Raw genomic sequence first — 26,834 nt, forward strand, 5'->3', positions numbered from 1 at the left:
GATTGCGGATCCTGTCCTTGGATTATAGATTTATGTCTAATTTAGTAAAGCAGGATGTAAGCCAGGGTGTGGGTTAGGACAAAATGCTGACAAAGCACAGTGGAATTTGGACTGGGAGGTCAACAAGGAAAAGCACTGAATGCAGCATCGGTGCAGAAATGGATTCTGAAATTAGGATGTGAAACAGGCTCTGTGCCTGATGCTGCATTTGTGTGGGGCTTCACAAAACACGTGGTGTGTAACTAGTGTATTTGCAGCATTCGGAACGATATACCGATGCAAATATGTTCTTGAGCACTGAAAGGCAGGTGAGACTCTCCCTGTTCAGCAGAAGGAAATCTTAACTGAGTTACTGGGAGGCTGAGCAAGGCTGAAATTAGAGCTCAATCCCATGGACTTCTGATTCATGTGCTTCAGATGTTAACCCTTGTGTGACATTTTTGTAGCGTATTCAATGGCAACTGCATTTTGCAGTTTTGAGCTTGTTGCTAACACTTATTGAAGCAGCCTGTGAGTAGGCTTGAGATCACTGAAGCAGCTTTTGGAGGAACATCACTTGGTCAACTGGCCAGTACTCACTGGAGATTCGTTAAGTGATACCTCCCCATACCAGTACCGACTCCTGATGCCCAGAGCTCTCAATGCACTGATGTAACATGTGTAATGATGGTCCAGTTTCATCTTTGTTGCCAGCACTAGCTCTTTCCCAGCAAGGCCCCTACTGATGTTTTGTGTTAACCTGTGTGGACCTAGGGGCTCCTGAAGACAGCAGCACCAATTTCTCTTTTTCCAAGTCAAATGCTTGCTGTAGTGAATTTGGCACCAAAACCAGCTCTCCTGTGAGCTAAGGCTTCTCACTATACAGTATCTTGCTTAAAATGTTCCAGGCCAAACAGGGTCTCCACAGATATTTTGGGGTATCCTGGGTGAAAAGTGTGCAGGATAAGACACAAACTGTGGTGTGATGCGCTTATTCCTGTGTCTTCTGTCTTCTCCACCACATAGACTGGATGTGGGTGGGAAATGCTGCGTGGTGCAGACGGAGGAAGAGTGAGACTTGAAGTGATGAACAAGGCAGAATGTCTGCACCCTTTCTGATGGGGCTGCTGACTTAGAGCACAGGTTGCCTGGTTGATGTGTTTCACATCTGTCCATTGGATTTTGCAAAAATGCCAAGGGGTTAACTCCATGTCTGAAGTACCTCAGCATCCTCTGCTGAAAACCTGCTCAGTCTGGAGGAATGCGATACTGTGCATTGGTATTTGTCATGTTATTTCTGACCAGGTATTGTCTGGGGTCGCTAAATTCAGTGTCTCTCTCTCTTCCCTTAGCTGAAGCTTGAAGATCGCTCTGTGGTCCCTCGAGATGTGGTCAGACACAGGAGCTCCAGCGTAAGTGCTTTTCTCTTTATCCCTTTTTGATTGTGATACTGCTGCATGGATTTCTGAGACTTGCCAAATTGCCTGAATGGAGCTGAATGGTAATGCTTTGAGCAAGTTCTATTTTTAGTGTGTTTGATAGACCTAGCTGCATCCTTTGAAAATGAAATGCTGATAAGGCTGCCTCTCTACTGTTGCATATCGGCAAAGGTCTCCTGAGTAAGTGAACCTGATAATGTCAGGTAATGAGATGAGAAGCTTGTCTGTCTCCCCATCCTTTATGTTTTAAATCAATCCATTCTGAGATGTGAGGAGCGCCGACCTTCTCTCTTGGACCTAACGGGGAGGCTGGAGTGGAGACACATCACATTACACTGTGTGCTGCGGTGGGGACTTTGGAGAAAATATTTTCAGGGAGGCCTCCCAGTCTGCAGTGTGTACCATCTTGCCCAGTTGCTTTCCAAAATACAGCAAATCCCAACGCTGCTGGAGCATCTGGCACAACTAGGTTTGCAGAAAGCAAGCTGGTTCTTAGCAGCCTATAATCGTTACCTTCCCTCTTCCTGGATACTACTTTAATTCCTAATCATTCTTTGCTAGTTATACAGCATTTATTGCTTATCAGATGTGTGGATTTGTGGTTTTTTTGTGTAGGGAATACTGGGAACATTGTTCAGATCGATGATGGGCTGAGGTGTGGTCTCTTTAGCAGCTTAGCTGGGTTGGCACAGCTGATCTCTAACCCCGAGCCATCTGGCCGGCCATGTGTGTGCCAGCGTCTTCTCCTGACTCGCTTCCAGCGATGTGGCCACCAAGGCTGTGATGAAGCAGGCAGCTGGCCACATGGCGCGCAGCCTGCTGCAGGGATGGGCAAGGCCATTCTCTGACCTGGGCTGGGGTTTTTTAATTGGCAAAAAAAGGTTTTATTAAAAAAAACCACCCTTTTTTTCACAGAATGTTCCAAAGAGAAGGGAGGAAAAACTTGAAGGGTAATTTGAAAAATACTGTGACAAAACATTTCCTTAAGAACTTTCATTCTTGTTTGAAATGGAAATTTGGAGTTGACATCCTACTAAAATTGTGGCTTTATGAAAGCATTTTAATCCAGAACAAAGAACTGTTAACAAATGGAAATATCAGCTGTTCAGGGCATTGTACCTGGCACAGCTGGACTCTGTAGTGTATCCTCCTCACTCAGAAGGATGCTCAGAGCCCTGCCTCAACTGTTTGTTCTCTGATGCTGCTTAAAGTCACTTAAGCTTTCGGGACAAGAAGTTGTTCTCCTCTTGGCAAACATGGAATGTGTTGCTTTTGTTTGCAATTTCCATACTCATCTGAGCAGAAACTGGCTTCTCTGGCTTGTTGCACATGTATCAGTAGATACAATCTCAGCAGTTGTTTTGAACACTCCTTTATTGTCTGTTTGCATGTTTAAATACTCACTTTTGCTTGACTATTTTTATTAGTGGCTAATAACCTCATTTTTTTAATTGATGGAGTGATGAAGGTATAACTCAATTTTTACTCTTTCCTCTATTCAAAAGCATAGCAAATCTGAAGATGTCTTATGCTTCACCTTCCCCTCAAGTATGTTCTCAGTGTCAATGGTAAATGAAACAAACTCCTTCTATCCCAAAGACCACCTTCGCTTTGTTGATCAGATGTACTGCAGCAATCAGAAAAGCATTTAAAACAGAAAATCTGCAAGTGTCAGCCTGCCAAATTCAAGATGTGGGATGGTTGCCCTGCACCAGTTGGCCTGGCAAATGCACAATGTGGAACTTATTCTGTATTCACCACACTCTCTTAGTGCTTGTTTTTAACCTTGGGCAGGAAGGACTCAAAATCCTATGTTCTTCAAGAAGAGGGAGCCGAGTCAAATTCATGTGCTGCTCATCCAGCAGAGAAAGTGGGGAAACGCTGCTTTGGGGGTAGCACGTAGAATGAGACCATTTCCTCTGAATGCAGTTGGGCCTGTAAGTCTAATCCAACTGGATGAGAAGTGGTGAAGGTGGCAGAGTTCATTTTTCCAGGTGATACACTAAGTTTGGGGTCTGTAATATGTCAGACATCTGGATTTTGTTGCTTCAAAGGGTGCTGGGCAATGCTGTGCCTTTTAAATAAAGGAATAAGTAAAGATCCCCTTGTTAGAAGAGAGTGTGTTGATGGAAAGGGTAAAAGGCTGGGAGGTAGAAGATACAGGACTGAGGCTTGTGCTTGCTGAGCTACTGTTCGTTTAGATGGTAGTTTGTTGGTCTGCCTTAAAGCTGCAGCATCTAATGAACAGGACAGTTATATTCAAGCAGGCTGGTGGGAGCTGTGCTCTGACCATAGAGCTGCCCTGGAAGACAAGGAACAAGCTGGTGACTCCTTGCTCCAGGACTGCGTTGCTGAGCGCGGCTGTGATTTCACAGAGTGATTCAGCAGAACCCCTCAGCCTGCAAATCTGTCGCAGGCTAATGTTTCATGTGACAGCGAAATAAATAACTTCATAATAAACAAAGGTTCAGTGGCAGGTGAGGAAGGAGACCTGTGACTCAACAGCCCTGTAGCTTCTGGGGCTGCTTTACAACATCGATCTCTTTCTTAACCGCAGACAGTGCTCTGCTCGCTCAAGCATTTTGTAACTGGAAGGGGCAGCAAGATGAACTAATCCCAGCACTTTTGCCCATGAAAAGGTGGTACCCAGCTGCAATAGATGAGACATATAGGGTGGTACCACCACCTTCTCCATGGGGAAACTGTCAGAGGATGGATAGAGGGTATTAGTGAAATTCAGTGGCCCCAATCCTGGTTTTGTTACTTGTTATTCTTTCATCATCAATAAAAGAGGGGATTTAGGCCCAGAGACAAGGTGATGCACAGAAACTGCAGGTGTTGGATTGTATTGTGTCTCAGAGCTGCTGTCATGTTGGCTGCCGATACAGGAAAAATTAATTCTGGAATACTCAGTGTTGGAAGGGCAAAGTTTGTTGTTTTTTTTTTTTTTTCTGTTAATGTTCTGAGTACTAAGACATGAAAAAAAAACGGCCTGAACTGCAAAGCACAGGCAGAGGATGGACTGGGTATACTTAATTTAGTTTAATCTGGAGGAAAAGCAGGGTGGGCAACTGAGTTCTGGCCTGCAGAAGCTGTGGGTTTGTTGAGCAGGTACCACTTCTGAGCAGGCCTCGCTCATCCTATGGCTCCAATCCTGCTGGCAGCAGCTGTTGTGATTCCCATTGTCATGGCAAACCCTTTTCAGGTGAGGTTGTGGTGCAGCTCTGGGCTCTGTCCTGCAGCCAGTGTGGGCTGCTGTGTCTAACAGCAGAGTGAGGAAAGACTGCCTTTGCTTCCCAGCCTTTCTAGAAAGAAATGTGAGTGATACATGGAGCAGCTGGAGGGAATGAGCAGGACCTGCTCTCCTCCTCACTGCCTCCCGGGGATGTGGAGCGCGGGGTTTGTGTGATGCAGCGGGCAGGTGGAAAACACGCCAGCCAAACGGGCTGAGCAATCTGTCCAGGAATTGTCCTGGACCGCAGGTGTCTGGAGGGTGTCTGTGCTCCCACTACCAGTCCTCGAGATGAGACGGGATTAGATGAGCGCCAACAAACTCTTCAGCTCCCAAAAGGGCTGCCCAGGGCTCTGAGTGAAAGCTTTGAATAAATATTTAACGTGGTGGAAAGAACAGCATGTTTGTAAGTGGACTGAGCAAACAAATCGACTTCTCACAGGGTATAAGCCCTTCAAGTGTTAGGCTCAAGTCCTGTTGGAGCAGAGACCTTGATGTTTGAGATAAGGACAGCTTCAGAATTTGCTGATAGCGGGGCAGTTGTCGTGCTGGCCTTCAGTCAGCTTTTATAATGGACTTGTAGTCTTTAATAAATAAGAGTATCGATTGTCCCAGCTGTCAGGAGCCAGGGCAGCTGCTGCATTTGACAGTGTTTGGGTTAGCAGCCCTTCCTCGCAGGCCTCTGCCATATGTGTGAGCAACGTGCATATTGCGTGCTCCCTGCCAAACTATCCCCAGAAGGCTCTTGACAGCATGCATTATTTTCCTGGGGACAAAAAAGATTAAAACTTTGCTAAAAAGTGAAAGGGCTAATGACAGCCATCTCATAATTGGACCAACTGTAAATTATCTGGCTTGAAACCTTGAAATCTGATGAAAGGTGCCAGATTTTTTTTTTTATAGCAGCAAGTGAAGACCATTTATAATGTCCTCCTGTAAGTTTTTTATGTGAGAAGTCACAGATAGCTTTAAAGGCTTTCTCTTGTGTTCTGGGGTTGATCTTCTACCTCTGCTGGCTCAGAGCAATGCCTGTAGGATGGTCCTATGGAGTTGCAGAGATCTGCTCAGTTGAATAGACCAAGGAGTCACATAGATCTTAAAGCCAGTAAATGTGAATCCTCTGATGTAGCGTGGTCTTATTTGTCCAGATGCAGGAGTCTCTGAACTGCTGCACTAGCAACTATTGCAAATTTTAACTGGGAAGAAAACACTATGGGTCTTTGACAGCGATCTCACCTTCTCACTTGTCTTAGGGTCATGTGAAATGCCCCTTCAGAACAAGGGTCTGAAGGGTGTGAGGAGGGTTTACTCCTGAGACTTGTCTCTGCACTTCCCATCTGTGCACAGAGCATGTACATGTATGTGTAGGACCTTCTGTGGGTGATAAACCCTGTTTCTCTTTTGCGTTTCCAGGACAGCCAGTGTGGGACTGTAATTGATGTCAACATAGAGTGTGCTGTGAAGCTGGTCGGAACCAACTGCATCCTCTACCCTGTCAACAGCAAAGACCTGCAACATATTTGGGTGAGAACACGGCCAAGACACACGTGGGAGCCAGGGCTGCGAGGCATGGAGGGATGCTGCTGTGTTCCAAGAGACACATGCAAAGGAGGCATCCATATAGCGCAAGATGCATCTGCGGTTTGGTTTTATTTTAAACTTACTGTAAGCATCCTTCCTGGAAGGCGGCGATGCAGCATTGCCTCATCTCCCCATCTGTTGTGTGTCTCTGATCACACCGCTGAGACCAAATTGATGTGGAGAGGGCTGGGTTGACATTAAATTGTGTGAGAACTTCTGCACTGAGATGGGCTGTTGTGACAACCTAACTGGGGCGGCCCCATGGCAGTGGCACAGAACTGCCGAGCTGCAGCATTGGTATTGTTAAACAGACTAAAAATGCTGAGAGGAGCCAAGTATCTTTCTGTTGACCTGGAACAGTCTGAAACATTCCTGGTTCTCCCTTTTGAGGGGGTAGGTGATTTTCCAGACACCAGGTGGGATAGGATTTCATAATCCTCTTTCGTCTGAGGAAAAGGTAATTTGGGAGTGAAGAGCAGGAGTATCACAACCTTTCTCAAGAAACAGCTTGTGGAAGGGCAGTGGTCCACAGGCTTCTCTGCTTGGGATGGAATATTAGGCTCAGTACTAAAAATTCATTGCTAATGAAGCAGCCTGAGCTGTTTGACAGGAGAATCCAGGCCGCGTGCTGTCAAGCAGCCTGTTCAATGTACAGTTATTCCAGTTTACAGCAAGATCTGCAGTTGCTGTCATAAATCCTTTTGAGGTTGTTATCTAGCCTGCGTTTTGTGAGTACTTACTTGATGGCTCAAAGTACAAGCGTTGATGTCTATAAAGTTTTGTTTACTGTTTTCTTCATAGCCGTTCATGTATGGTGACTACATAGCCTATGACTGCTGGCTGGGCAAGGTCTATGATTTGAAGAACCAGGTCATCCTCAAGCTTTCCAACGGAGCCAGGTACTTGTTTCTGTTGACTGTCCCCTTAGGTTTCATGACCGTGATTGGTTTTAAGAGAGCTACAAAAAGGCTGGGCTTCTCATTCACACACTGCTAAGTTATCTGCTTGTGCTAACTTCACATGTAGAGTAAGAAAACATCTTTCTATGAAAACACTGAGATGCATTGTTCACCTGGTGGAAAAGCGGTTGTCTGAAAGATGACAATTTTTTTCAATTGCTGCAGATCAGTGCTCCAGAATTTAAGCACATTGGTCTTTAAACTGCTTATCTCCCCTGGAAAAGTGGTTATTAAAGATCAAATATTCCAGACCTCTTCTCAGTAAGAGACCATAACTCAACAGAGATGCAGGGAAGGAGATTTCTTTAAAAAGAAAAGAATAAAATCTGAAGAAATCTGCTGGCTAGTGGTTTTTATCAAACACAAAATAGCAACCCCAAATTGAACAGCTTTGCTTTTGCGCTGTTATTTGCAACTCTATTAGGAATATTTTTCAACACAGACATACTCCATAGTCATATCTCTAGAGAGATTTAACCAGAAATACTTAAAGAAATACCTATTTAACTTATTTTGTAGTTCTGCAAAGCCAGCAGAAGGATCTGAATTGTGTTCCTTGTGCATGATGGGCAGTTACTTGTGGACCCCTCTGAATTCACTACATTCACTCTGATACTGAGCCCTGTCTTGTCCAACAAACTTCTATTATTGATGCAAGGGGAGGAAGGAACCAGGGGAGAGCCAAGAGGCTTATAGGCCTGGCAGCTGGGGAATAACCCATCTGTCTTGTAAATCAAGTGTTGACATTGATGCTTTAAAAAACAAAAGGAGAACAACAAACGCACAGCCCTGCAGCCAGCTCCGAGTCTTTCGAAGAGAGGCCAGTAATGCGGGAGCTGTAACAGATGATTGGTGGATGTGTCTGAGATCTTGATTGTTTTAGCTTTTGGTTAAATCAGGCTGGAAGGGTCTTACACATATGTTAAACTGGGAGTGAAAAATAGCTACACTTCTCTATCTGTATCGCCTGCAGCTACTGGTACAATTTAAAACCTTGCCTGGTTTCTGTTACGAGCTCATGCATGGCTATGTAAAATGAGGTAGCTGTTTTCAAAATCTCTTCCTGATGAATCATTTGAAATCCCACTAGAACTCACTCTGGACATTCAGCTATTACTGAAGCAAGTGTACCCAAATTGCCTTTAGGGTCCAGCATTGGTGTGAATAACAAATGGGACTTTTGCAGCAGGCAAATCTTGTTCAGCACCCTGCCTATTACTTAATTATTTTATTTTTTTTTTTTGCATGCTGAATGGAACCTTTAGATGCCTGGCAGTGCTTTTATAGCTTGTCTATAACCAGTTTTGCTCTGGACCACAAAGGCTCTTGGCAATATACTGCTGGGCGTATGGACAGACCCGCTCAGGTAGTGGCTGTTGGCTTTAGAGGTGGGTGGCTCTGGAAATATGACTGTTTTCTGTCTGTTTTCCAGGTGTTCTATGAGCACAGAAGATGGAGCCAAGCTGTATGATGTCTGTCCTCACGTCAGTGACTCGGTGAGCTCCTTGTTCTCCTGAGAGTCTTTTGATCAGCTTCATCTTGTAAGGTTTTTGTGCAGGAGAGAGAGGGAAAGCAAAACCATAAGCATTTATAAATCCTAAAACTTAAACAGTGCATCACAGCTGAAAAACACTTAACTAGATCTTTACCTGAAGTAAGTGCAACAGGATGTAGCTTTAAGGTAGTATTAGTAATGAGCAGGTTTCGAAGAGGTATTACAATTAGTACATCCAACTGCTTTCTTTGCAAACAACTCGCGTAACATGCAGTCAGGTGGCTGATGTCAAGGCAGTTCACTGTCTGTTCGTTGTATCTGTACATGCCTGAAAAGGCTCTTACTCCATTTAATGCTTTCAAAATTGTTCCCATTCTGGAAAAGGTCATATTGTTTAAAAGGCGTTCTGCTAGAAGCATGTTTCCAGATAGTATAAAATACTGTCTCTCTTGCTGTTGTCATACATCACATTCTCTGAATGCAGACCTGCCACCATGCTGGAATTTTCTAAATCACGTGGTGGGAAGGGTTTTGCCAACTTTTAGGTAAAACAGAGTGCCTGTGTGATGACGGGATCTAACCTTTCACCTTCAAAGGCTGTCGACAGCTTTCTTTTTCTTCCAAATGGCATCAGTAGGGCCTTGCTTCACTCCTGGCAGCAATATTGGGAGTTGACTGAGAATGACGTGTATTTCTTAGGAACTAGCAATGCAGTCAGCCCTCATCCTTCCCAGCCTTCAAAGCAAAAGTCCCTTTGATCTAAAACTGCACTTCTGTTAAAAATTGTTGCCTGTTTCTTGAAGAGTAAATGGAATATCAGTTTAATGGGATGTGCTGCTGTGGTTTTTTGTTCTGTACATAAAAGGTGTGGTGTGTTGCTAGATATTCTCCAGTGTCCTAGTGTCTGCTGCTTTGGGTTGTACAGCATGTTTTCTACTTGCTAAATGGATGCTGGAGCAGCAGTTCTGAGAGACCTTGTTCTAAGTCAGGCTGCCTTTAAAAGGTACATATTCCTCTGGAGAGCTGCGGCTTGGTCTAAAACGTGAGTTGTCTCTGGTGCTTCTCTTGATCCTGTACTCAGAATTGCTGTGTTAGATTCTCGACTTAGATCTTGTCACACTGCTCTTATCCTTTCTGACAAATTACAAGACTCAATACAGTTTCGTGCTCAGTGTGTTATCTACCCTAACCTGCTCTGTCCACCCCCACATTCTGCATCTTCAGCTCAAAGTCAGTCTAAATAGCAGTGGGAAAGAACTCTAGGACAGCAATTGTTGTATTTATCATCCTGTTTTGTTCTCAGGGTAGTGTCAAATTAACTAATCTGCTTAAGGCAGGAGTAATACACACTAAATGTGACAAGCAGAGGAGTGAAGGCAAGCGTCCTCTAGCTCTGAAAGCTGTAGGTGCTTGAATGGGAGCATGGAAAAAGACAGAGGTGTCCTTGCCTGGGACTCAGCCCGCCGTGGCTGCCTCATTACTGACAACAATTGTGTGGAAACCAGCATCTTTTTCCTCCAGGTACCTTCGCTTCTCCTCTGCTGAGTCAGTCCAGCAGGGATGTGTGACAGAGCAGGTTGCTATAGGAACTGCTGGGCTGACTTCAGGAGAAGAATGAGCTTTAAGAGATGGGCAACTTGCAGACTTTTCCTTTGTGGTTAATCTTACTGATGAATGAGAGAAGAGAAATGCTGAAATCTTAAATCTTAAAACCAAGAGTCCTTTATGGTGTTTTTTTTTCCCCTCTCTTCCCCCCACAGGGTCTCTTCTTTGATGATTCATATGGCTTTTATCCTGGGCAAGTCCTCATCGGGCCTTCAAAAGTCTTCTCCAGCGTGCAGTGGCTCTCGGGTGTGAAGCCTGTTCTGAGCACAAAGAGCAAGTTCAGAGTGGTGGTGGAAGAGGTAAGGACTGGCAGGTGGACACACGGCCACCTTCTGCACAGAACAGTCCCTGGCTGGTGTTTTGGAGCAGAGTCAGCTTGCCTGGGTAACCTTCCAAGAGCAAACGCACTGTGGCTCTGCTCTTCTGAGGTGACAACTTTCTCATTGTGGGCTGACGGGACTTTTGAGCTTGGCTTGGCATTTCCTCCAAAGGGTCCCTGTCAGCACTCTGTAAGGTGAATAGTGTGCCAGTATAGTTAAAGTCAGTACTGTGGATCATTAGGGTAGTAGAAGCACCTCTTCTACTGAAACTTAGTTGCATGCTATACAGAAAAAGAGGACTGTTGCTGACTCTTTGCTGAAAGAGGGAGCAGCTCTGAGTCCGTGTCTCTTCGTGACATTAACCACAGATTTGTATGTGCTATAGTTTTCTTCCCAAGCCAGATGTCATCTTTCTTCAAGGTAAAAACTGTAGAAGCCCTTGATGTTGCTGAGAGCCATGATATGGGAGCATTGTAGTGCTCCTGGATGTGATGAAACTGTGTTTGGACATCTTAAATTATAAAAGCAGGTTTGCTGCTTTCCTGTGCTTAAACATTCAGATGCTAGACATTGGTCTAGGAAAGCCTCTGAAAAATTAAGTTACTTTCTTTCTCTTTACATTCTAGGTCCAGGTGGTAGAACTAAAGGTTACTTGGATCACGAAAAGCTTCTGTCCTGGAGGTACTGACAGTGTGAGCCCTCCTCCCTCGATAATCAGCCAGGAGAACCTGTCCAGGTGAGATCAGTTGAAAACCCTTTTTCATGGCCTACACAGACTGTGTGACATGCTGCCTACGAGCTGTTAGACACAATGCTGCCCTTTCCAGTGTTTTGTTTGTTTTTCTCCTTGTGTGACTATATATTCCAGAGCTTTAAAGATGTGAGATAATAGGTTCAACATTAGTTTAGCAGACACTTGAGTTACCAGTACAGGAGCCAGCATCCCACCAGTCCTCTCCAAGTACTCTCCAACTGACAAGTGCATAGAAGACAGTAGTTTCTGGCATCATTTCACTTTTTCCTGTGTCCTTCTGCTTGTGTCTGGAGCAGGCTGCATCTTTTATGGGTTTGTGTGCCATCAGCAGCTTTGGTGTCCTGCTCTGGGCCCAAGCTGGTGCTGAGGGATCATCTGGTGCCCTCTGCAGGCTACAGCTGCAAAAATGGGCTGGACAAAATTCAGAAAGAAAAAGTCAAACGAGTAGTAGCACAATGCAGTGTAGTTCCTGCCTGGAGCTCATGAGGAAGCTGGAGAGAGGAGCTCTGGGATAACAGCATAAAAATACCAACTTCAAAGGTCTCTTTGCAGCTGTCTCTGGGAGGGGGAGCAAGAAGGAGAGCAAGAAGGAGAGCAGTGGTTTGTGTCTCACCCAAACCGTCTGTATCCCCACCCAGTCCCTGGTGAGATTCCCACTCCTCCTTTAGAACTGTGTGCCTGGAAAAGATTTGGTGTGGTGTTGGCTGCTGCCACCACAGCAGTGCCATTGGCACGATGGCACACCAGCCTCGTGGAGGCCCTGGTCACTGCTGGGTTCTGTTACTGCTTTTGTGCTTTGCTCATGGCTGTTCTCCTCTTCTACCAGGGTAAAGCGTCTGGGGTGCTTTGACCATGCCCAAAGGCAGCTTGGAGAAAGATGCCTCTATGTGTTCCCAGACAAAGTGGAACCTGCAAAAATCACCTGTGAATGCCCCGAGAGGAACTGTGTCCTGGGCGAAGGAGCGGTTGCCAGAAAGGTGAGTTGAGGGGTCAAAAGCAGCACGGACTTCTCTAAGCGTTTCTGGTCGCTGTGGCTTTGAAAGCAGAAATCTTCCTGGTAGTCATGTGGTCTGAAATGTGACTCCTGAAGTGGTGGTTGTAAAGTTGTAAAGAGTAATGGCTTCGTGTTGCCAGCAGCGAAGTCACCTTGTACAGCGGTCTGACTGCGCTGAGGCGCGCAGCTAGTGCCGCCAGAGAACATGAACAGGACCTCGAGCACAGAGGTGTCACCTTGCAGCGGTCAAGCAGTGTCCGAGCTGGTGTGCTCTGACAGCCGGGACAGTTACACGTGTTGCTTTCGTTAATGTGACCTCAGGTTTCTTATGGAGCTGAACTGTTCAGTTAAATCCTTGCCACAGGGAGACAAGAAAGAAGTCCCAGCTTCCTAGGCCAAGTAAGTCATGCTATGGCTTCTACACGCTGTCTGTAGAGCAGCGGTGTTCCTAGAATAACAGGATATCAGCAGCCTGGATGGTGACCTCCCTGCTTAGCTGCATCTGTTACATAGATTAACGTGTGTAGCCTCTTGTGACCTTCCGTAACAAAAAGTTCAGAACATGCTTAAAATAGCCTTAAGGAGCAAAACTTGCTTTCCTTGGACTAGTCCTGAGTAAAACACTGGTGAGATGCCGGTTTACAGAGTGTGCTGGTGCAGGTGAAATGTGCAGAGGCCTGAGAGGTGCTGTTTTCCTCTGTGTCCAAGCAAACCTTTCCCCAGGCTGGCTGGCAGCTTGCTGAGTGTATGGATGTATTGTCTGACCCAGATCTGCTTTCTCTAGGTGAGGCGGCTGCTGAAGAAGCAGATAGTGAAGATCATGTCGTGTTCCGCAGAGTCTCAGGGTACCACTGAAGCTGCTGACAAAGAGTCTACTGCAGCTGCTGACCAAAAATCAGAAGAGCTTAAGCCTGCATCGAAATGTGAGCTGGATGACTCTTCCAACAGTGTACCAGGTCCTGGGGAGAGGAAGGAGGAGCAACCTGAAGAAACGGGGAAGGAAAAAGGGGGAGCAGCGGCACGGCAGCAGCAGCAACCTCCCTTTCTGCTCAAAGACGAAGGGTCGTCCGACTACCGGCTTCAGTCCATGGAGCAAGATGCTGACGATGAGGCAGCTGATGACACCGATGACACTAGCTCTGTCACCTCTTCTGCTAGCTCCACTGCCTCATCCCAGAGCGGCAGCGGCACCAGCCGCAAGAAAAGCATCCCTCTCTCCATCAAAAACTTGAAGCGGAAGCACAAGAAGAAGAAGACCAAGATTTCACGAGAGTTTAAGCCTGGAGACAGGTGAGTTGGATTTCCAAACCCAAGTATACTTGCCAAAATCTCCCTTATCAAAGTTCTTAGATGTAAACTACCTCCACAGCTTGGGTGGATGATGGTGCATCTCGTGTTAGTAACCAACAGCAATTATCTTGTGATGACTGTGCAGTGGCCTGTGTGAAATCAGCTTGGTCTTAGTCCAGCTTGTGATGAAACTGGAGCCACGTGACGTGACACTGATGCTATTTTATCTCAGCTACCCCTCAGGGTATTAACAGAATCTCTGTGCTGCGCTAGCCTCTGTATGCAGAGAAAGAGACAGGTGAATCCAGATCATACAGCTTCAACATGACACTAATTGGTCACCTCATTGGCAGCTTGTGCGAAGATGCTGAGATGGACCGTGAATGGGCATTTCATCCTCCGTGGGCTGTCTCCAGACTAGCACAGAGCTCTGTGCTGGCAGGGGTTTATGCTGCAGCGGTCTCTGTTATTCTTACCCTGCTGTGGAGAGAAATTGGCAACTTCTGCCAGCAGTACACTTTTTATTGGGTTTTTAATGAGCAAAATGCACTCCTTGAGAGCCTTGGAGGAATTGATTTCAGTAGCTCATTTCTAGATAAAATGGAATGTCAGCAGCTCTTACCTTTTCCTGACTTGAGAATGTTTTAAACTGTTTCCAGGGGATGCAAAGACATCTGATGACTGGCTAGCCTGTCCTGCTGGCTTCCCTCGGTTGCTTAGTTGTGTACAGATCCTGCATCAGAGATGAACTAGTGCAAAATAATAGGAGAGAATCCTCCCAGAAAAGTGACGTGATCAGGATTCAAGGGATCCAGTAGTTTGAGAATGCCCTGAACTTCATTGGCATTTGATTTAGGTGTTTTAGCTTTGCCTGTATGCAAGGAGAGCTGTTCTTTCAGTCCCTGTGGGTTTTGGAGAAATTGGATTTGAAGGTCACAAACCTCACAGAGCAGTATTTGAGTGAAAGAAAAAATGGGGGTGTGTGATAGAATCAGTTCCCGAGAACTCTGGGGTCGCTTTTCACTTCTCACCCCTATACTGAGTGTTGCTACTTCACTAACAGTTTTGTTAAGGAGACTTTAGTGAGTAAACCTGGGAGATTTCTGCACCATATAGGCAGTGGGGAGAAATCCCTGTGACAAGACAGATTCCTGTGCTGTATCTGGGCAGCTCCGTACCAGGAAAGGCAGAGATCAGGAGTTGGGGCACTTTGCAGAGATGACCGTGTCACAGAGAATACAAAATAGAGGCTTTTTCGGCACAGAATGTGAAACTTCAGCTGATACTTGAAAAGGCTAGTGCGGCAACTGGTCACAGCTCAGTATGAGGGGTCTTCACTGTGCTGATACTCAGATGAAACCGGTGAGACCATCAGTAGGTGCTGCCAAGCACTGCTGGGAAATGCGGAGTGGCTGGGCTCGCTGCAGTTTGTCACCACGTCTGATGTGTCAGCTCGTGGCATCTCTGAAGGCTGGGGGCCAACTCAGCATGTGGCTTCTCCATCATTTAGTGACTGCTGCAGCTCTCTGGGCGGCACACAGGCCCCTGGTTATTTTTTAGTGAGGATATACAGGGGTTTTTATTAATGTCAAGTCATGATTTCTATTTGTGAAGCTGCACGAACTGCGCTGCAGGCAGGACTGTATCATTTCCATGGGCAGCCTGTCTCTCCACTCTCGCATCCTCAGCTGCGCTTCCCCCAAGGAACCATGTCCTGGCATGTCACCCACCACACCTGACCTCTTCCAGACCTCCTTCTCTGATAATTTCTATTGTTGAGTGCTGGCCCTACTAGAAACTTCATGTTATTTCCGCTTACAAATATTTCTCTGACATTCACAGAAACGGGGCTGGGAGAAAACAGTTGTATTTGCCTGTTGTGCCTTCTGTATGGTTTGACTTGAAAGGAACATAAATGCCGCACTTGTGTTACAGCTAGAAGGCCTGGCCAGCAAAATAAGGAAAGGATTTAAAATCAGCATGGGGTTCAATTTGTTCTGTGCTGTAGGAGAGCTGAAAATGGGGGAGGGTTGATTAGAAGAATCTGCCCAGCCAGACCGCAGCTCTGTTCCTCCTGCCCCCCAAGCAACTTGCCTTTCCAAGCGACTCTGTCGAGCTCCACCATGGAGCACCAGCGTGTGGTCCATTGTTGCATGTTTGGGTTTCATTTCTGAGCTGCAGAGAGACGCATGTGTTTGAACAGCTGGGAAGGAGATTTTTTTCCTCTCTTAAACAAAATCCTTTTGCTTTACCCACGTTCAATATATTGCCTTTTTTACCTCGCTTTCTGGAAGGGCTGAGGTGGATGCTGCTTTGTTTCCAGTCCCATGCTCTTCTAGCTTCAAAGACTCCTCAGAGCTGCCAGGCTAGAACATGCTTCAGTGGAGAAGATTTGAAGTTTTGAAGTATTTGAAGCGCCTGTCTTGCCTCTGCCAGGGGTAGAAAGTGGGTGCTGGTAGCTGTTGATTTGCTCCACTATGAATAAAAGTGAGCTCAGCGTCAGTTCCCTGGAAAGCAAGTCCTCCTGCAGTGTAGACTTGGAGCAATATAACATCTGCAGTGACTGAGAACTCATCAAAACCAAGCCTGCTGTGTAACTGCTTCCACCGGGACTAGGTGTGATTTCCTGACCAACTCCCCAGCCTGACGATTTGTGTGTCTTTGTGTTGCTGAGATCCATCTTGATTCCTGATGTTGGCAGCATCATATTTTGGTTGTGCTCGTGCATGTTTCCTCTGGTGACTCATTGCCTTTCTGTGCTCCCAGGGTTGCTGTAGAGGTGGTGACCACGATGACTTCAGCTGACGTGATGTGGCAGGATGGCACCGTGGAGACAAACATTCGCTCCAACGAGCTGATTCCAGTCCATCATCTGGACAACAACGAGTTCTGCCCTGGGGATTTTGTGGTGGACAAAAGAGGTATTGGGTGTCAAAACAATGCTCTCCTAGGGGGACAAACATGCTCTTAATTGCAAAGTATTATTCAGTCTGGATCTCCTGATGTACATTGTAGCCCTTTTTATGGTGACTGTTAGTTGTGATCACTTGAGGTAGGCACAGGAGCCTAACAAGGGACAGACAGTGATTCAGCCAACTTAACATGAATGTCAGCAGAGAGTCGTTATTTAAATACCAAAGTTGAGCTATGACAACAAGCAAGATGTGGAAGAAATAAATGCCAAGGAACAGAGCTAGGATTCCCAGTGTTTCTGTAGAGGTGGCTCACCTTCTCCTTCGAAGTGTGAATGGTATCTCTTTTATTCACCAAACCAATTGATGGTACTAATGAGGGTCACAGTATGAGTTCAAGGAGACTTACAGCTTTTGGATATGAAATATTGATGGCATGCCATCTGGCTCTCGGCTCCTTTTTTTAGCAGGGTTAGACCTTCAACAGTGAGGAGCACAAGGTATTGTCAGGTTGGGAAGAGGGGAAACTGGCTTAGCAAAAAAAATGCTGTTTTGCTTTGGGCATTTCTGAAGAGCAATAGTCTGCTGCTGTGGATTAGACATAGTTTGTGGAAACTAAAGTTATCCATCAGCTCCAGCTCTACAGTTGTACTTTGGCCCCTGGGAATCTGTATTCCTCTGTGTGTCAGACACGCTCTCCAAGCAGCCTGGGGTGCCTGCAGTTCCTTGTGTCCCCTGCTAAGCATGTTAGGTGGTAGATCTTTGTCAGCCAGATAAATCTGAAAGATGTCTGGATGTCAGCATGCTGAATAACAGCCCAGACCTAGAGGTGGCCTAGACCCAGCTTTGATGCTCTTGGACCCCAGTGCGTGCATGGGCACGTGTATCCCTGCCTGCATCCTGCTTGTCTTCCATCTTGGCTCTCTGGTCCGTTTTTCCAGAGCAGCAAAACTTGTGGGTGACACATTTCTAGATGAAGAGCAGGGCAGCTCTCTGGGAGCTCTTGGCCAGCTTGTCCAAAAGCTCTGACCGCCTTGGTGTGGAGCTGGTTTGGAAAGCAGAGCGCTAAGGTGACCGTGTGTTATTTCTTGGTGACAGCTCGGAAGCTGTCTCGGAGTGGATGTGTTCACCCAGTCCAATGCAACATAATCTTTTGTCTTCACACCATGCCCCATTAAAACGCAACTTATTAGCAGAGTACGATTTTAACTGTGTAGAAAGAACATGCCATTCACAAATGGAATGTTTCAGTTGTGAGAGCTTGGGAGCTGACAGCCTCAGTTGCTGTGCAAAGTCTGTGCTCCTCTGCTTAACTTTGTCTGTTTTTTCCCCTACCATTGCAACCAAAAGCTCAGAGCTCCCAGGACCCTGGGTTGTACGGAGTTGTGCAGTCTGGTGACCACATTGGCCGTACCTGTGTGGTGAAGTGGTTCAAGTTGAAACCCACTGGAGATGATGTGGAGGTGAGTGCAGGAGTCAGTGCCTGTTGAAACCAAGTAAGAGGAAGCGGCCACAAAACAGCACAGCCTTCACAGATAAGCCTGGGAGTCAGCTCTGCGGTGGAGTTTGTCCTTGAAGATGGGAAAAAGCAATGTGCTTTTGGGCCCGGGAGGTTTAGCTAGAGGTGATGTCACTTTGTATTTGTAGTTGCTTGCAAGGCAGTGAAGACCAAGCAAAGGGTTTACATCCCATAGTCAACATCAGGCTCTGGTATGGGTGAAGATTTTTGCTAAAGTTGTCGCAGACGGTGATTTCTTGGGTTCACTGTGTCTTTGCTCATGGAAAAAGAAACAATTTATTGCGTGTTGTCCTGCTTGCCTCTGCTGGACACTATTGCCTATATCAGCCTAATACCTTCTTTTCGGGGCTTGTAGGAATGCTGTATTTTGTGGAGTCTTAGGATCATAGAAACCTGATAGACTGCAGTCTAGTTGACGATGGGAGGGGAAACTCAAACCACACAAATCTGGTGTTGTGTTTTCTGCCTTAGGATGGGAGATCCCATTGTTATAACCAAGCAAGGCCCTTTATATCCAGAAGGAGAACATTGGTCTGGGCTGGAGTTATACTCCGCTTTACCTATTCCTCATTTGTAGACTTTGGGCTCTCTTCCTCCAGGAGAAATCAATGGAAAGGTGTTTCCCACTAATTGACAAGTTTTTTGTCAGACGCTTCCTGCTGCTGTGAATGTTTTGGAAGTAAACTCTGACCCTGTGGGCCCCAATGAACTGCTTTGAGAAACCAGGGTGTTCAGAAGGGAACAAAATGTTGTTCTTGTGTGTCTTGTGATCACAGTGAACCTGAAATAAAGGTGAGGGTGAGCAGATGAGACAGAATATCTTCTTCCTTTCCTTGTTGTGCCTAGATTGATGTGCTACATGATGAGGTGACAAGAAGGGACATTGCAGGCTGTCGTAGCAGCTGAAAAATGACAAAAATATAACACAAAGTACTTCCAAGTGTTGAAGGTGTGCTCTGAAGGTCAGTGCAGCATCCTGGGGCTGACGTGTTCCTATTCTGTCTCCGATGCAGCTGATCGGGGAGGAGGAGGATGTGAGCGTGTACGATATTGCTGATCATCCAGACTTTCGCTTCCGCACTACTGACATCGTCATTCGCATTGGCAACTCGGATGGAGCCACAGCTAAGGAAGATGAGGTGGGTGCGGGGTGCAGTTTGGTGACCACGTTGTCACCAGGTATTAGTGAAGACACTTGAAAGAGTTGATAGGAGGGCATTAAGCCCCATATGGGCATCCTAAACTCCCCAGCTTGCTAGTTTTATATCAGTGTCACCTACTGTCATGAGTAACAGATGCAATCTCTAAGTCTGGTGGAGATGTAACCTTGAAATCCTTTCACCTTGGTAGCAGAGTCTATAGCAGCGCAAGAACAAAGTTGAAGCAAGAATCGAATATGTGCCTGAGGGGTTTTCATAAAGCTCTTGCTTAGGATTTCAGAGTAACTTCTGAGAATATTCTGTGGGCTGCTGAGCAAAAGTGAAGGTGGTTTGTCAGGAAACAAGTTTCACTTGGCAACAGAAGACTGGGGTTCTGGTTTTCATCTGAATTGTTATGTACATGTTAATTTTGTTGAGCTGATTGATCTCCTGGGGAGAAAGAGGGGACAATTTATGTTGTAGCAGATACACTTTTTGCTAGGAAACAGACTTCCTTATTGTGCAGGGAAGGCTTTTGAAACCGCTGCCCTGAAAAGTATTCAAAGGTATAGTATGGCTCTTACTACGGTTCTAGTTTCAGCAGCATGAAACACATCTGAGCTTGCTCAGCTGACCCAAATAACCTCCTTCCAGTGCACAATGCTACTTGCTGTGCACACCCTGTGCCAACTGTGACTTGTCTGTTCACGCCTGTGCTCTCCCTGCTGGGAGAAGCTGCTGCTGCCGGGTGGCTGAGCGCAGGGCCAGCCGCTGGCACCCCACAAGAGGGCACCCCCATGCAGGGAAAGGGCCTGTCCTCTCGCTGACACAGCCCCAGTGGTGCTGCCTGCCAAAAGGCCATGGCCCTGATCATGATCAGAAGTTGGGATCTGCTGCCAGATCGAGTCGTCCTGGTCCTCTCCTCCTTAGAGGGGAGTTTTCCCCATCTCCATGGAGATGTTGTGGGGTTTCTTGTGGAAACCCTGTCTGTAGGGTTCTTCTTCCCCACAGACCCCAGGGCTCCTGCCACTTCTGCAGCAGGCTGCGATCATTGCTTTAGGTGGGTCTTCAGGCTGGGGAATATCTGTTTCTCTAAACTTTCCTGACTCTTCACTGAAATACCTGGGAAAGAAAAAGTACTGACAAACCGCTCTTGTTTCCACAGCCCTCGGTGGGACAGGTGGCTCGCGTGGATGTCAGCAGTAAAGTGGAAGTGGTGTGGGCTGACAACTCCAAGACCATCATTCTGCCTCAAGTGAGTTCCTGTTCCAGCTCACAGTATCCCTGTAATTCTGAGCTGGGTGACAAATCTTGGTTTTAAATCTTGGGTGCAGAGACATTCACTGGGTATGGGGACATTGCTGTATTTATGGCTGCCTTGCTGTGTGGTCGGGTGGCTTCCCACTTCTGTTAGCACACGAAAATCCTTTATCAGGAGGACTGGGCAGCAAATTGTTCATCACTGCTCTGGAACACAGGGAACAGGAGAGCATGAGTAGGCTATAGCTGCTGTCACAAGCTGCACTGTGTTCACAGGCCTACTCCTGCTGCTCTGCAGAGCTCAGGGATAGTCAGTTCTGACTTGAGCCCTGGTTCACTGCATTGCCCAGCTGCAGCATTGCTGAAGGACAATTGCTTGTTCTGTCTCTCTTGTGAAATGGCACCACAGTGTTTTCTTTGGCTGAAGAAGCTCCTCCAGAAGATACGCTAGAACTGCAAGTTGTAACCTTAGCTAACCTAGGGATCAGACCCAGACCCCTTCCCAGGAGTTGAGTGCAAACTTAAAAACACAAATATAGCCACACAAATCCACTTAACCTCATTGATTTGTCTTCTGCATTGGTCTAAGGTTTTTGTTGTACTGTCTTGTAATTTTATTCACTACTCCACATACAGTTTCATGCCACATCTCTTCTTGTTGCCTCAAATTAAGGCAGACAGCCTAAAGATAAGACCTGCTTCTGTAGGGTCCCATCTCTGTCACAGTGGCAGAGAACACCACTGCCTTCACTCCAGAGATGCATTTGCAAGTAGAAAGCACTCGATCAAGATTTCTTTTTTAAACCGAGCAGCTCTGCATTAATTACAGTAGAATAGTCAATGCCTGCACTATGGCAGTGGAGCAGAGCGTTACAAAGCAGGCTGCTGTCTCCCTTCCCTCTGTCACATGCACTCGGATCACCGGCACAATCGGAGCTCTGATGTGTGCTCCACAAAGGGCTGTTCTCACGCTGCGGTGCTGGGGCTCTGCAGCAGCTCCTGCTGTGTCACGCTGGTCCCTTCGATTCTGCTCATCTGCGTAATTATGGGCGTTGGGGAAATGCCAGGAGCGTGAATTATCAGTTGATAGAACTGTGATTTATCAATGCCTGTCCATGTGCCCAGAGACGAGCTGTCTGGGTGCTTTTTCTCAGATCTAAAAATAAAGATGGCATAACTGGCTAATTAACTTTCCGACTCGAGTTGAGATTAGCTTTGAGGGCAGTGAGTTTTGATGGCTTTTCCTGCCTGCAGTCACTTGTGTTGAACCCAGCTAACCCCTGCTGACCGCCTGTCTCTGGGTGGCACAGACCTGGCCAAACAGAGCTGGTTCAGTTCAAGGCTTTGACAAGATGACTGAGTGTCCATGTGCTTTAGCCTCTGGGGTCATATCTTGCAAGATTAAGAGGATTCTTGGGCTGTCATTCAAGTGTCAGAAGCCTGTGGATAGAATGTTCCATGTTTTAACTCCTGACACAGCCCTGTGAAGTTGGTCTTGCTCCTCTGCTTCTATGTTGGTGCTCTTAGCTGGAGTAGGTCTATAAGCCTCTGCAGGGAAACCTTGTGAGATATGTAGTGTATGTGAAAGTGTGATTATAGGAGGTGAGGCTAGACGGAGTGTGAATGGGTTTGCCTTCCAGTAGTGAAGGGGAGGAGAACATTTTGTGTAAGATCTTATTCAGCAGCTTGGGTTAGGCTTCATTGTCCCAGCTGAATTTTAAGCAGTAATGACATCCAACAGCTAAAGCAGCGTAGCGGGGCTCTGAGGGCAAGTATTGTGTGCCACAGGAGAAGAAAGCTGGTATGGGAATGTTTCCCTGGGTCCAGCATTGTCTCTGTGGAAGGATGGAGTGTGGAGGCAGCCAGACCAGGCCTCTGTGCCAACACAGATGCTGGTGCAGAAGCAGGAGCAGAAATACTGACTCCACATGTGATACCCAATACCTTCTGAACTTGCTCTGCTTTCAGAAACCTTGGGGCATCCGGGTGGCTGTTTGGTGCCTGCGTGCGCTCCTTGGTGGCTGGATCCCAACCACCCGGATTGCTGCAGCCCACCTACAACTGGCCCTAGTTTTCCACAAATGCCCTGCTTTGAAAGGTGAGGATGGGGCTATGCTGATTCGTGATCTGTGCAGGTCATTGAGCACGTTGTTTGGATCAAACACAGTCCACTTTGTATAGATGGAAGAAGTTGAAACAGCCCAACAAATTCTAGCTGGAAGCTCCCTTTTCACGGGGAGAACTGACTTGCCTGTGTTGGGGAGAAAAACACTGTGTTTAAACCTAGCTACTCTGATGTCTTTTGTAACCCTCCTCTAGCACTTATACAACATTGAATCAGAAATTGAGGAGTCAGACTACGATTCTGTTGACGGCAGCACCAGCGGGGCATCCTCTGAGTGGGAGGATGAAAGCGACAGCTGGGAGACAGACAATGGCCTCATGGAAGACGACCACCCAAAAATTGAGGAGTTAGAGCCTGAGGAGCCGGCAGCAGAGGAGGTGAAAAAAGTGGAGGAACAAGTACAGGGAGCTGTGGCTATGGCAGTTGCGGATCTTGCTGCAGAGAAAGCTGGCAAGGACGGAGCCCCAAAGAGCTTCCGGGAACTAAAGGAAGCCATCAAGATCTTGGAAAGCTTGAAAAACATGACTGTGGAGCAGCTGCTGACTGGCTCTCCCACCTCCCCAACTGTGGAGCTGGAAAAACCCACTCGGGAGAAGAAGTTCTTGGATGATATTAAAAAGCTGCAGGAAAATCTAAAGAAGACTTTGGATAATGTGGCTATTGCAGAGGAAGAAAAGATGGAAGCCATGGTGGAGACAGAGAAGAAAGAAGAAAAAGCAGAAGCACAGACACCCGTGAGGTCCGAGTGGCCCAGTGAGACACCAGTGCTCTGCCAGCAGAGTGGAGGCAAACCTGGTGTCACCTTCACCAGTGCCAAGGGAGAAGTCTTCTCCGTGTTGGAGTACGCTCCAGGTGAGTGTGTCAGGTCAGGCCAGTGTGGCATACTCTGCCCTTCATTGCTGTGTTTCTCTTTCTCCAAAACACTTGCTTCTAGGCCTTTTAGACTGAGTTTCTTCTCTTCTTCCTAGTCCTTTTCACAGCTCGTTAACTGGGAAGGAAAAATTAAGTTCTGTAGCACAATCTGTTCTGGGACTTAAATGTGGCTTTTAGATGGCATCTGTAGGCACTACCATAATTTATCAAGCCACAGAAGTGGACTTCCCATTTGTCCATGTTGGAAATAATGTTGGAGGGCTGTGGACATCAGTTGATATCCATTGTGGATACTTTTTGGAAAGCTGCAGGGTTTCTTCAGGCTTTTTTGCAGGGATGGATGGGTTGAGAAGCAGAGCAGGAACAGCTGGTGTTCTTGTGCTGGGTGTCCTTGGTGGGTGAGTGTCCTTGTTCACTTGCGCCAATGTTAATGAGCCAAAAATAATAGAGAGCATCTGCTTGTGTGGTGACAGCAGAGCCCAAGGTGCTCGGCAAGCCAAGGTAGCTGAGCCAGATCTGAGAAGATGGCCCAACTATTTTAAACCTGCAGATGTATGTAAATAAAGATGGGGAGCTATGCTTAGGCTTTGCATAGAAACAGTCTGTGCAATGTGATGTTGTCCTGGCTGTGGGACAGGGCTCCTTGTGGGGCACGGGGACAGTGTTGTGTGGGACCAGGAGAACAGGAGATGCAGGTTGTGGCTGCTGTGCAGTGTGGGAAAAATCAAATAATCTCTAGGCTGCCTCCTGGCTCAGCACCAAAGCAAGTCAGCTCTTCTCTTCCAAATTATAGGTTTAACACATAGATAAATTTGCCTTCCCAAGGAACCTGTGGGAGTTCCCAAAGGCTGACATTAATCCCGTTCTCCTTCCTGCCCCACAGACAGCCATGCCTTCAAGAAAATGGAGTTCCAGCCCCCAGAAGCAAAGAAGTTCTTCAGCACCGTGCGGAAAGAGATGGCTCTCCTGGCCACCTCCCTGCCCGATGGCATCATGGTTAAAACCTTCGAGGATCGAATGGCAAGTGTCGCTCTCAGATGCCTTTGTGGTGGTGCTGGGCTCAGCACCCAGATTGCTTGTTTTGGAATTCCCTGCTTAGCCTTAATCCTTTGCATTAGAGCCGTGGGAATGCGTGTGGAATGTGAAATATGGCTGTAATTACCGTAAACGGCTGGTTTCGCATTCCCCAAGCCACAGTGACAAACAATGGTGAGCTCCTCATTGCGGAATGCCTATTTCGGGTGCTTTGCTCGCTGTGCTGCCTGTCCCACCGAGCAGGAAAGGCAGACAGCCTGCAAGGGGCTGGTGTAAGCAGTGAGCAGCTCGGGGGCATTGCTGGCTCTCTGCTGAAGCCCTCCTTCAGCCTGTGGAATCAAAGACTGGAAGGCTTGAAATGCCACCAGGCCACAGAAAAAGTGCAGCTTCTTGCTTTAACTCTTGCAAGGGCCAAGTTAATCACATCCTGTCTCTCTCTCTCTCTCTCTCTATATATATATGTAAATACAACCCTGCCAAGGTAAGAGGATATTTCACAGTCTTGGCTTCTGTTGGCTCTCTCCACAGGACCTCTTCTCAGCACTTATAAAAGGCCCCACACGCACGCCCTATGAAGATGGCCTCTTCCTCTTCGATATCCAGCTCCCCAACATCTACCCCGCTGTCCCGCCTCTCTTCCGCTACCTCTCCCAGTGCAGCGGGAGACTGAATCCCAATCTGTACGACAACGGCAAAGTGTGTGTCAGCCTCCTGGGGACGTGGATAGGCAAGGTAACGCTTCATTCCCCTGTCTGCGGGGAGCGGTGGTTGTGCCAGGCTGGTTTTGGAACAAGCCACTTTATACCAGGCCAAGAGCCCTGGGTGGCTTCTGGTCTCAGGTGATGATTGAGCTGGGATTAGTTCTGGGTTTGGGCTTTGTTTTGGATGTATCTGGTGCAGTTTGGCTTCTTCTGGGACTGTATTTGGCTCTTGTCTGTCCTTCCTTGACGAGAAGCCCCTGGTCAGACCAAACCACGCTGTGTCTTGGTTGAACAGGGCAACAATGCCGACACCAGTATGGGTTTTTTCCTGTAGTTTGGGTCCCTATCTCCCACACTACAGACAAATAGTGTAGTGTGAACAGAGCCAGGGAAATTCTGTGTTTGGGCAGCTGGGAAGGGGCTGGAACTGGTGTCTGGTGTGTGGGGTTACAGCATTCCAGGCAGAACTGGCCTGATGGGGTGCGGTGCTGCCAAAAAGTGATGGGGAGATGGGTCGGTACAATGGACACTAGCACATCATGTGCTTGTTGAGTCAGTCCCTTGCTCCTGGTGCGAGCCACAGTGACAGGAATGCAGAAGAACTGGGGCCTCGCTTCATCTAACAGTTACCACAGAGCAAATTGTTTGTGCTTCAACCCTTTAACATGTTTGCATGTGCATTTCAGGGGACAGAAAGGTGGACCAGTAAATCCAGCCTCCTGCAAGTACTCATCTCCATCCAAGGTAAATGCTCCTGCAGAGCCTGTGGGACAGGAAAAGGCAGGTGGAGGATGAGATGCAGGCTTATGAGCGGGAACACAATTAGGATCTGCCACCCCAGCTGGGTTAGTGCTGCCTTTTGCTGTCACCTTGCTGGACAAAGCAGTGTCCTTATCTCTCCAGTTCTTCAGCTGGAGCAGGTGCAAGATTTTCTCATGCCCTGATTTTTGGCTGCATCCCAGGTCTCTGACACAATGCTTTCCCCCTTCTCACTGTGATAGTGAAGCACAGAGCTGTTTTACTTGTTATTCTGAGCTGACAAAGGTGAACCACTGTGTCCTGAGCCAGTTACTGAAGGCACTTGAAGTTGCTGAACCAGGCTTCAGTCGCAGGACTGCTTTTTATCCTCGCTGAGTCACCCGCCCATCCTACACTGGGCATGTTTTTGTACATGATGGTGTTTATGCTCCTTCTGAAGCAGAGAATAACCAGGGGTGTGTCTAGACCAGCCACAGGGCTTCCTGCCATAGGGCTTCCCCTGCCGTATCTAGTTTGAGCGCAGACTAAATCAAATCTCTTCCTCAAGGCCAGCTTTCTATGCAGGGAGCCCAGATAATGTGACTTGCGAAACCTTTGACACAGAGCAAAGGCTCCTGCCTTTGTCAGCAGGCGACTCCTGCTTCTGTGAACCCACAGTCCACCCGTATCCTCTGGTGAGGGAGCGACAGGACAAGAAAAGCCTTTTCTGATTTACAAAGCCGAGGATCCAAATTTAGAAAACGAAATACTAAATGTTTTACTGGAACAACTTGGTGCTACTGAAAGATCTGCTTTTCCCTCTCCTGCTGCCTGGGCTTTGAGGGACTCATGATCTCACCTCCAGCAGCTCTAATGCAGTTGAT

The 26,834-nt window shown here is 47.1% G+C and overlaps 1 protein-coding gene across 1 annotated transcript in view; it reads left to right on the forward strand.

The window, feature by feature from the left end:
* Nucleotides 1-26,834, forward strand: part of UBE2O (ubiquitin conjugating enzyme E2 O) — a 60,516-nt gene that overhangs the window by 29,116 nt on the left and 4,566 nt on the right. The window contains exons 2-17 of the mRNA XM_065852172.2: nucleotides 1,332-1,391; nucleotides 6,064-6,174; nucleotides 7,033-7,130; nucleotides 8,623-8,686; nucleotides 10,446-10,589; nucleotides 11,237-11,346; nucleotides 12,191-12,341; nucleotides 13,143-13,648; nucleotides 16,415-16,569; nucleotides 17,911-18,023; nucleotides 19,093-19,218; nucleotides 20,384-20,473; nucleotides 22,798-23,455; nucleotides 24,360-24,496; nucleotides 25,040-25,243; nucleotides 25,899-25,956. Of these exons, the coding sequence (XP_065708244.1) occupies nucleotides 1,332-1,391; nucleotides 6,064-6,174; nucleotides 7,033-7,130; nucleotides 8,623-8,686; nucleotides 10,446-10,589; nucleotides 11,237-11,346; nucleotides 12,191-12,341; nucleotides 13,143-13,648; nucleotides 16,415-16,569; nucleotides 17,911-18,023; nucleotides 19,093-19,218; nucleotides 20,384-20,473; nucleotides 22,798-23,455; nucleotides 24,360-24,496; nucleotides 25,040-25,243; nucleotides 25,899-25,956 (2,785 nt within the window). The remainder of the gene's footprint in view (nucleotides 1-1,331; nucleotides 1,392-6,063; nucleotides 6,175-7,032; nucleotides 7,131-8,622; nucleotides 8,687-10,445; nucleotides 10,590-11,236; nucleotides 11,347-12,190; nucleotides 12,342-13,142; nucleotides 13,649-16,414; nucleotides 16,570-17,910; nucleotides 18,024-19,092; nucleotides 19,219-20,383; nucleotides 20,474-22,797; nucleotides 23,456-24,359; nucleotides 24,497-25,039; nucleotides 25,244-25,898; nucleotides 25,957-26,834) is intronic.

Source organism: Patagioenas fasciata, chromosome 18, assembly GCF_037038585.1.
Source record: "Patagioenas fasciata isolate bPatFas1 chromosome 18, bPatFas1.hap1, whole genome shotgun sequence".
NCBI classification, from domain to species: domain Eukaryota; kingdom Metazoa; phylum Chordata; class Aves; order Columbiformes; family Columbidae; genus Patagioenas; species Patagioenas fasciata.